Source organism: Dreissena polymorpha, chromosome 11, assembly GCF_020536995.1.
Source record: "Dreissena polymorpha isolate Duluth1 chromosome 11, UMN_Dpol_1.0, whole genome shotgun sequence".
Taxonomy (NCBI): domain Eukaryota; kingdom Metazoa; phylum Mollusca; class Bivalvia; order Myida; family Dreissenidae; genus Dreissena; species Dreissena polymorpha.
The window spans coordinates 12171304-12183065 of record NC_068365.1 but is presented as its reverse complement, the minus strand read 5'-3'; the positions used below and the strand labels follow the sequence as shown (position 1 = coordinate 12183065).

At 33.9% G+C, this 11762-nt stretch overlaps 1 protein-coding gene across 1 annotated transcript; it reads left to right on the top strand.

Annotated features, from left to right (window-relative positions):
- Positions 1-9153: 9153 nt before the first annotated feature.
- LOC127850953 (uncharacterized) lies at positions 9154-11352 on the top strand. The gene is made up of 2 exons (XM_052384358.1): positions 9154-9505; positions 9885-11352. The coding sequence occupies exons 1-2, from the start codon at positions 9220-9222 to the stop codon at positions 10331-10333; spliced, it is 735 nt and encodes a 244-aa protein (XP_052240318.1). The 5' UTR covers positions 9154-9219; the 3' UTR covers positions 10334-11352.
- Positions 11353-11762: the final 410 nt, after the last annotated feature.

The following is an 11762-nucleotide window of genomic DNA, read 5'->3' as shown; positions in this document are numbered from 1 at the left end:
AACTTTGTCAGAGCGGAAAATTGCCCGCTCCTCACCGCTCGCAATATTTTGTGCAGCTCAAAACTTTCTGAGCGGTAGGAGGAACCATCAGCGGTGACCGAGCGTATACGGCGTTGCCTTAACGGGGGCCAACTTCTGTTTCACGGTTGTGAACGGTAGCGAGTGGTGATGATTGTTTTTCACCGCTACAGGAACGCTCAAGCAAAGTTCTGGCGGTGTGACCGGGCCTTAAGATGGATTTTTACTTAGATTTACTCAGAGGCGTGATAATTCGATGCGGAACAGAATTTCGCAAATTTTGTAATTTTTTGGAATACAAACTTAACTTATTCTTCATATCCATGCAATATAAAACAGAGGTTGCAATTTACATACCCTGGTAAGTATTAACATACGCTGTCACAACAAAGTTTGTTATAAATTTTCGACAAAAAACAACAACATTAGTATTGAATAGTATAAATAACGCTAGTAGTCATTCCGTGTCTTAAATTGAATATTGTATTGATTCACACAATAAAATAATTATTTTATCTAGCCAACATAAGCGCTTTATATAGCTCGCCAAAATTAACATGGCACTAACCTTATAGCATGAAAATATTCAAGGCCCGTTACGATGGGTATATGAGATTCCGTAATTGAAGCGATTTATATCGATTGGAGCGTACATTATTAAGCAAAATGTTATAGTCGCAATTAACTCTTAAAAAGTACACGATGAAACTGAATGCGCCTACATGTAAAAATATTAACATATAGTTTTTGCTAATGAAGTTTACTAACGCAAGAGTAATGTTGTCGAGCTGTAAATAGTAATTATTGAGTTCCTTAACACTGGGCCTATGTCGATCAACACGTACAAAAGCTTGGTAAGCTAGCACCCCGGTTCCTTTTTATATTCGCGTTGCCTTTATTTATTAGTGTTTCTTTTATCAAGTTCTTTGCCAGATAATGCTGAATCATTCATATACAACATTTTTCAATAATTTCAAATACATTTGTGTACGATAAGTTGCACCGCTAACCATAATTGCAGTTTATAATTAAAAACAAAACGTGTTAACGAGGTGTTGTTTTTTGCACTTAAATATTATAGTTCAAGTTAGTTTCCGTGAATACCTTAGGTTTATTATAGTAAAAACATAGGGCTATATTCGCTCGTTTATAATCGGTACAGATATTACCGTCTCAAATTAATTATATTTTGGTTAAATGAGTTTTTGATATTGTTAGAAGAATCTAGGGTACGATAAGTTTTCTTAGATGCGACCGAACAATCCGGAGTCCGAAAGTCCCATACTGTTCATTTGGCCATAATGAATTATTTAGGGGTCAAAACTGAAATCTTAATAATCAGTTCAACGCCGTTTGTCTTTTTAAAGGCATTTTTATTTACAATTATTTCGCGATAAATATAAATGTATTAAATTAACAATGTGAGTAGAACAATTATCAACAAGATTCGAATATCATTACGAAATTTTAATGTGCTTTTCAAAATTCATGCGTATTATTATTACGTTTTAGTTTCGAAACTTAACCACAGAAATATCATGAACTTATATATAGCTCCATAGTCATTCAACTTTTATAGTTTTATTTTTATATTTTATAGTTTACTATTATATTAAAAGCCTTAAGTGTACGGATGTGTTAATGATATGTATTTGTAAATATATACTGGTATGTAAAGCTTTAAAAGAAGAAAATAGTTTATAGCGTAAACTGCACTTTTCGAGAAAATAATCTGTTATAAAATGCAAACCTTCACCAAGTGTCCAATCAGCGTATTTAATCTTCACATGGTCCCATTTGATATGAATTGTGTTCTCCATTAAAAGTGCGGGGTAGTGGGATTTACGCTAACCCGGCAAGGTTGCATATAACAGTCGGACTGTCCGTCTGTCCGTTCGTCCGTTCGTCCGGCACTCTTTTCCGGAGTTTTTTTTTCCTTAACGCGTTCAGATATTCACCTGATATTTGGTGTGTGAGTGTACCTGCATGACTTACATATCGAGATCAAGTTTCGTTCCGTCCATTGACTTTTGGCAAATATTCGGGCCTTGCGTGACGTAATAACCAAATCTATTTAATATTTGAAAAAACCCGTTTATTTTTACAAAAAATACTTTCATTGTTTGGTCTTATGTTAAAAAACACGATTTAATGGTGTGGCCTAATGTCAAGTAATACATTTAAACACCCAGAGGACTTCTAGATATACTGTAAATCTCCCAGGCCTAGATGTCATTTATTTATTACACCCCTTGGTTAACAAGCAGAACTTTCCCTGTTCAAGTTACGAATTTCACCAGGTATTGTTTGGTGTGTCATAGGTATTTCAGCAGTCGCTTTTAGCTTTTTATTGCTTAAATCAATAAACACCCAGCCAGCCGGACGTCAATCACGACGACGAAGAAAAGACAAGTCGTAAAATACCGTAATGTTTTACAATTATTAGTTAATATTGATTTAAATATCACGACTGGTATATTACATTACTTTAAAAAAGTTGTCAAGTTTTTATAGTTTCAGAATATTTGGTAATAAATTTTACTGGGAATGTCTACCAGGTAACTACCAGTTAATATATAATAACGCCAGTAGATTGATCATCATCGTCAGGTGGTAAACCCAGGAATGCTAATTGTGCATGCGTAGTGAATTTTATATATTTTACATCTAAAATGATCAATCTACTTTCGTTATTTATAGTGCGCATATCGTTATGTCACCTATTTTCGCGATGTTCTTTCAATTCACAATTTTATTACCGAATATACTGAAAATATGAACTTTTTCGGCGTTGCTGTTTAACGGCACGTTTGACCGTACCTGACCTTTGCATGTGTCCAATAAAATTCAAATAAAATTTCCCGCGACGAGAATGAATACACTTCATTTATTCCATTGGCTGATTTGAGCATACCACCAGAACATTGGAATCATGAACGCGTCTTTGTAACACTGTTTTACTGCGTGCTCAGCATGAAACAATTTTATCTCTAATGGAGAGGCTTGAGGATAGAACAGTTTTACAATCAACTCTTGACATCAATACAGTTTGTGCGTGCACCCTTTATTTTCAGAGGATTGCCAGCGCCAGAGCGTTTGTACTTAAAGGCTATGTTCTCATATTTAGTAATTACTTCCATATTCCTGTCTGTGTACTAGTATATTTAAGTTCATAAAAATATCGTTTTGGCCAAACCATTTTAAATTGTTTTCGAAATTGAACATTAAACATGTAAAAGTATAAAGTTTTAAACAAGCCGTCGTTCCAGCAGTGGAAGAGTGGCCTCACTTTTATGCATTGCATTCCAACCCGCCAGGTATCAGGGTCAGTTCGTTAAATAATCGTTGTATAATATAGACGCTATCGCGTGAACTAGATGACCTGGAATTTTCTTTAGACCAGAAATATGTTAAATGAATATATTCAGCGATATAATTATGGCATGTCAGTTATAGATTCTTAATGTGTTTTCAACAATACCATGATAAATATTATTTTTTATTAATTTACCAAGAATTATTCCACTATATTGACTAATGTCTTAAGCATGAGCGCGATGATTCTCGATACTGTTAATAATCGAATCAAATAGCAATGCCCGACACACTACTTAAACAGGTTTAATCGAAGAACGCGCGTATAAATATTTAAGATATATTAGGATACTTCGCTTGTGGCCGGTTTACTCGTATGTTTTAATTTCACTTCCATTCTTCTTTTTGTTTTTTGTTTTGTATCTATAGGTTTATGACCAGCAATATGTAATAATGTAAAATAAGCCGCAAAAAACCCGCGTAACATCCCGTACTGTGTATGATGCAGCTAAGAACTGCACAGAAAAAGACATTCGATATATTTGATCTCATTCATTGAACTCTTTACCTTTCACCAACTCCAACCACAATCAACGCCGTATATCTTTTTTCAAGATATTTCTTGTTTCAAGTAATGTAATATACCAGTCGTGATATTTTAATTAATATTAACTAAAAATTGTAAAAAATACGGTATTTAAGAACTTTTATTTTTGCGTCATTCGTGGCTGACAGTCCCTTTAAGGACAAACAATTTCTTGTTGATTAGATAGTGGGTGCACTTTAGGAATTGTTCTGTTTAAGTTTGAAGAGCAAAAATAAATCCCAATGAAAACGTCGTAAAGTTGTGTACGTTATTGTTACATCGAACAACGCTACAATTTTCTCTATAGAAAAACACTTTTCCTGATTTTTTCCTAAACGCTTGCAGATATTAACCTTAATTTTGTTGTGTAAGTCAACCTACATGAATTATAGATCAAGTTCAAGTTTTTTTCGGGTCAATTTATTTTTAACGAAATTACGGGTCTTGGACTCAACAATTTTCTATTAACAAGCTTCTGTGTGGCTTCAAAATGCAGTACGGAAAAGTGTGTTTCACAAACACAGCTCGTGTGTTTCATGTCAAGAATCATGCATTTAAATGATATCTCTGTGCATGCTCACGATTTTCTAGTCAAGCTTTACATGTCTGTGCCATCCATTACATAGTCTGTTACTTGTTTAGATGTTTCTTTTTGCACATATTTTAAGCAAGTTTTGACGCTATCTTATTTCGTTTATGTAACACAGAAATGTGTTATTCGTAAACGTGACATGTTTGGCTGTTACAATTTTACCCATATAGGTTCTAGTATCTGTTTGTTTTCTTTAAAAACATATTGACACTAAATGTTCTTGACGAGAATCATGCATTTCAATTAAATATGTTTGCATGCACAGTACCTTCCAGCCAAGCTTCACATTTTTCTGCTATCCAATATTATAGTCTGTTATTTGTTTTTATGTTTTTACTTTAATATTTTTTAAGCAAAATACGATGTTATCTAGTGATGTAATATATATGTGTAATCCGTAAACGTGTCATAATGTGCTGTTATAATTATGCCCATATGGGCCCTAGTATTTGTTTTTTTAATGTTTCTTTTTTCTATAAAACCATTTTACGCTTATATTTTATACCTGAAATAATTATATCTTTGAAAATGTATTGCTTCTGCATGAGTTGTGGGCATTTATACTATGCCATATTTCAGTATTCAATTATGCTTGTTATTTTGTATTTCATATGCTTTATTTCTATTCAGCATATTTTTAGACCCTCACCCTCACGCTTCCCACAGGCTAGGATCTGCCTGATGCTAATTGCTACACAATTGTTATCACTTTTGTTTAAACAACAACGTAGATCAAACCTCGCCCTACCTCCCTCTTTGATTGTTACTTCTTACGAGACCTTTTAAAGCATTTTTTTATATTTTCATATCCTTCTTAAATAAATGTTCACAAATGTTTCGTTAAACGGTTTATTAATAAAGCTTGCCTAACAGAGCTGAACATTGTAATATAAGGGATGTAATGCATACAATACAGTATTTCTAGCGACTCAGAGTAGTCATTCTTGAATTCAAACTTGAATGTTAAAAACATGTAACTTAACCCGTCTGGATAAGGTCACTTATCTTGCTTAGTTCAATCTTGGTTTAAACATATTTATTCTAGAATGTGTGTATAAGATATTTTACAAACATCTTAAGTTTATAGGATTGGAACGGTAGCAAAGCTAGTAGGGTTCAATCCTGATACCTTTTCACAAACTGATGGATTGATTTCGAGTTAGATTGATATAAAGTGTATATATATAGTTGTAAAATGAATATTATTATGATAAATGTTAAGAGTGTATCCATCAATCAAGTCCTCAAAGGAGCACATCGGTGGTATTTCCCTAGAAATATTGACACGGTTTCAATATTCATTCACTTTTACATGCATTTTTTATTTATCACAAATAAAAAACTATTAATTAACTACTCGATATTAAAAACATTGTTAATTGTTTTTTTTTTATAATTCACGGTTCAACTTTGATTCGAACTCACGACCCAAAAAAGTCACTCAGTACAATACGGATTTTACACCCATGCATTACCGTTATCAATAGTGTGCTTGCGTATAACATAATTAAGTGTACATTACATTTTACAGTCCTTTACTACTACTACTAATTTTCCAACGCATGCATTTACATCTTTAAATTAACTTGATTTTATTCATAGACGACCCCCCATTCGTCAACTGACGACTATTAGCACTTGAGCAGATTTCATTCTCATGTATATACGGCGTACACCATTATTGGCGTTAGATTTGATGCACATGTCATTGTTTCTTCCCTGCGGTAAGTTGTGTTGGTCAGAAATCTTGAACACGGTTGAGTTTTGAGACCAAAACATTTTTCGTCGACCAATTTTTTCAATGCGTTTTTACACGTACACATATTGGACAGGCTTTGGTAAGCGTTCCTTAAACTAGCGTTAAGATTGAGCAAGCTTTGTGGTTGAAATCAGCTAATTTGCATGGCCGGTACCCTATCGCTATAACGGTTAATTAACCGTTTAACTGAAACACTTCAAAATGTTTAAGTATAGTTTCAAACATGTCATATTGTAGCTACATGACCTAAATTTAAAATAAAGTAATTTATGATGGTAACGTTTGGTTTCATAAGCGACAACGTCATATTTGTGATACATTATGTATTATTATAACTAAACGTTATTTATATATGCGATTTGCAAAGCTATGTTTTACAAATATTTTACTTTGTTATTTTTGTGTAAACGCATTATGATAATAAATAAACAAGTTAATAATGTCCATTATCCTGTATCTGTTTTGATGGGACCTTTTTCGTTCGCATCGTATCAAATACTCAAATGTTTTGCAATTATTTTCTCTCTTTGTTCATTCCGTTTTCATTTTGTAATGTCTGAAATGAACTTGCTGTAAGAATCTTCCTGTTGTTTCTTTCGATTGCTGGTCGATGTAAACGTGTGCTTTTTGTCATTAAATACATTTAAATAGTCGATCTGTTAATTAATTAAGACTTATTTCATACGGTATCTGAGGAATTGTTGACGACTAAAGGTAAAATATTAAAGTCTTATACGGCAAATACGACGTCAACTGCATAAGATGTCAACCAACTAAGATAATTTTGATACCATTATATTTCAAAACACTTTATCTTGCGGGCCATCAGTCTTGAAGATTGATTAACAAAACATCAAATAATCAGACCAAAGTCTCAATGTATTGTTGTATCATACATACCTGCGTGAAATAAAGTATTGGTATGTTCTGTTCTGATTTGTATCGCGCATTAATAAAACTTCACAATTACCGCTTATAGCCCAAACTCGATACATATCACAAGTTAATTGTGTGCGGCGAGTTCGACAAAACGATACTGCCAATTTACAAAACGTAATTTATGTTTGTAACAAATAAGGTACTGGTTTATTGCTGTATTAAATTATTTATTGACAAATTATTGAATCCCGTCGTCGGAACGGGATGTTGTCGGCATGGCATGTTGTTTAATGTAGACAATAACGTAATGGGGCAGTATGTTAAACGCTATAAATAAAATCAATTTAATTTTTTCCATTCAAAATGCATTTAATTGATTTAAACAAATGTTCAGTTTAACTTGTTATTGAAAATTTGAACCGGTAAACCGATCGTTCAGTTACATTTCTTATATAAGATGACAATCTTATGGCCAATCGTTGCGATGGTTTACGGTCTAGTGCGACACGACACGAATATTTGCGTAGTGTAGCTAACTGAATTCAACTCTCGTGACGAATGAAGGCTAAATGCAACGGTTCGTTGGCGTAAAGAAAACGAAGAACATAAGCTAGCATAATAAGAATCATTTCAACCAACCATTTATGTAATGATCTTTTTTTGGCAAAAATATTTCATTTATTGAAAATGATGTTTCATATTGAGATTTTTCGAATGACAATAGTTTGTGTGATGTCATCTTACAAAGATGTACCACAGTCGATCCACGGTAAGAACTTAATGAGGGTGCGGTACTTCACTTGCCAAGATACAATGGCTGATCACAATAGACACGTTGATATTGTAAGTGCAAAAAAGGTCGCAACTAAGAGGATAACAGGACAAAAAATATTAGGTGTCCCAACACATCAAACAAAGCGATATTGTTAGAGAAACGCTTAAGTACTGGGTAAGCTCTCCAGCGGGAAGTGTTCCACGACAAGACAATATGAGTCGTGTTCTGATAAAACTGGACATAATGCATATGCGTAAAGTGTCGTCCCAGATTAGCCTGTGAATGAGAATGAAATCTTGATTAAGACTATGATGTAATCAAATTCATTAATTCCATTGATACAAAATGTGTATTTAAGCATCGCTGTGGAATAACCGGGCTTAGTACATGTGCGTTAACATTTGAGTCGTGTTCTTAGAAAACTGGGCATGATGAATGTGCGTAAAGTGTCGTCCCAGATAAGCCTGTGCAGTCCCTTATCAGGGACGACACTTGCCACCGTAATTGGATTTTTGCTAAGAAGAGAATTCATGTAAACGAGAATGTCATAAAAGCGGAAAGTGTCGTATCTGATTAGCCTGTGCGAACTGCACAGGCTAATCTGGGACGACACTTTACACACAAGCATTATGCCCAGTTTTCTCAGAACGCGAATCATATGATGCCATAGCTGAGCTTGAAATAATATTTAAATTGTTCAAGTTACACTACAAAGTAATAAAGTTTTAATGAAAATTAATGGAGGGTATGCAAAAAACGTAAAAAGCATACATATAAATTTATATAAGGAATATTAATTTTCTAAAAGTGTCGTGCAATATCCGAGGGTAAGGGGTATATATTCGTAAGGGAGTAAGTCACGAATGATTTGATAACAAAAATGGACACCTCTGACCAAGGGGTATTCGACAATAACTTTTAATAACAATATGTTATTTAAATTCTAAAACGAGTTATTTTTCTGAGTACGGAACGCTTCGTAACGCTTTCGTAACATCAGCAACATTAAGCTTATGCGCATATTTGCACTGTTAATCGCTTGAGGAAAGAACGAACATTGTTTGCGTGACCAAACGTATCAATACGTTAAGATACACTTTGTAATCATTCGTAATAAATAGAGTCTTTACATTGCGATTCGTTATATTTGAAACCATTCGACACATCTCTCGATAGAACAGCATGTTTAACATTTATATTCCTACTACAACTAGATAGATTAAACGCACTGAAGTATTGGATTTCCACTACCGCTTGTGTATTTCGTTTTGTCAAAACGAACGTGTTTAGACATTATGTCTGAAGAATCGCCACAAAATGTTGCAAAATCTGTTGCTGAAAGCAATCCTTTCGAACAGCCGGGGGAATATGGAGACGAAATTACGATAACATTTGAACACAATGAAAAGCTGTATGTGTCTAAAGTGTTTCTTCGCCACATTTCATCAGTCTTCAAGACGATGTTCAAATGCCATTGTGTAGAGGTCAATTCTTTCAGTTTGGAGATAACAGATTTTAACAAAGATGATTTCCTGGAGTTTTTGCTTTGCTGCTATCCAGGGACGCTCAAACGCCTGAACAGTACGTTTCTAAACATTAATATTTAAACTGAAATAATCAAGGAATGTGGACTCCATGGCAACGCATGGAATAATTGAATTATTGACAATTCTGATTCCCATGTGATTTAACAGATTGTTAATTTCTTATATCCGTATGCTAAACAATATGAATAATAAGAACAATATGTTTTGTTACGCTGTGCCAGATAAGTCACAATTCAGTCAAAATGCATTCATTTCGAAGTCAATCCACTGCGGTTTCTAAATGAAGAGATTTAAAGTTTAAAATACGTGTTTGTCCATATTATTTAAATTTGAACATTTTTAATGACCTACTTGCAAATATCCTTTCCCAGGATCAGTATTTTTCACGCTAAATTTTCGTTTGTGAATTACAGTTAACAATGTGCTATATGTGGTTCCCATAGCACACAAATACGACGTTCGGCCATTGGTACAGGAAAGCAAGGTCCTATTGGGTGCCTTTTTGACAGAATGCAGCAAGTTGGCAAAAAAACAACTTGAACCTACCCAAATATCGAGCATCAAAGTTTGTCTACAAATACTTCAGACGGCAAATCACCTTGATTTCTGTGAAATAACTGATCAGGCGATTCGGACGATTTCCCAGTTTAGTTCATTTATCTACCTTATAAGTGATACAGATAAAGAGAAGATATTAGGTTATGTGGACGAACCGGACGAGGATCCCAAATACGTACGCAGACCAATAGGAGATAATAGACAATGTTTAGCAATATTTAACGAGCTTCCTAGCGATATTCGCATCAAAATTATGAAAGAACGGCTGATCGAGAAAGAGGATGACGATTGGTTTATTTTTTAGTGTATCTAATGTGTATTTATAAGCTCGCTGATTGTAACATGCACATATAAATGTTTACATCGAATTACATTCTATGCTTATCACCCGTAATCACGCGGCATTGAGTTTTCATCCGGGGATAACCGTTATGTGTAAAGGTTTTGCTTTTTTTAGTTGGTAAATAAAATCATCAAGAACTGTATGCAGACTAACCAGATTTCACATATCTCAGTTAAATGTCAAATGTGGTAACTCAAGTAATCATTGAATTATTTTAGTTTTAAACTTTGCACTACGATGGTATTATAAACGTAAACAGCTTCTGGTGAAAGATTTATTATTTAAAACCAGTTTATAGAAACAAACAATTTAACGCGCTGTATATCTGGAGTGAGACATTTTATTTTTCTTCAAATCCAGCAGTTCATCGTTTCCTTGAGTCGACATTTCCCTGTAAATGCCACGGTACTTCATTTCCACGCCACGGTTCTTTGCTTCCAAACAACGTTACTTAGCTTACACGCGTGGGTACTAAGTTTGCACTTGGTGGAACCTCAGTTCAGGCGACGGGTTTTCGTTTCTATGCGACGTTTCTTCTTTTCTATGCGACGGTCCTTCGTTTATACGCGATGATACTTCCTTCCTACGCGACGGTTCTTCTTTTCTACGCGACGGTCCATCTTTTCTGCATGACGGTCTTTCGTTTCTACGCGACGATACCTTCTTTCTACACGACGGTACTTCTTTTCTACGCGACGGTCAATCTTTCATGCAAGTCGGTCCTTATTTTCTAGCACGATTTTTTTGTTGCAAAGCAATAGTATTTTTAAAGCGACCATGTTATGATCGTGATATAACATGTATTATTGATTTATATATAATGGATTTGCGAATGTATTTTAGACTGTGTGTATAATTCTCCTGTGTAAAAGCATATGGATAAGAAATGAACAAATTATTATGTTTACTTTCATGAATCTTTTGCATGGGCCGCTTAAGTTCGACTGATTGTTTTTTAATGATTGTGTTTGTTTGTTCTCTCCGTTTGCATTTCTAATGATTAAAAAATTCTTACTGAACTAATCTTCTGGTTGTTTGATTATATTGCAGTTCGCGGAAAAATGTTGTTTTGTAGTTAATTTAGTTTCAACATTCGAATTCCTATTTAATTGAATTAAATTAATTTAATTAATTTATGTTTGTGCTTTGCGCATTAAATAATATATGAAAATTGGTATTTTCTTCAATTTTAGATCATTTTTCGTTTTTATCAGATTAATAAAATCGATTTCTTCTCTGTTTCCACTATACCAAGAAAAAAAGGTACATGTAACGTTCTTCGTGGAATTTAGAACAATGAAAAAATACATGAAACTCGTTTTCAAAAGCAAAAGTGTTTTCTACATTTAGACAATGTGTACAATATCTAAGATCATGTGCTATACCAACA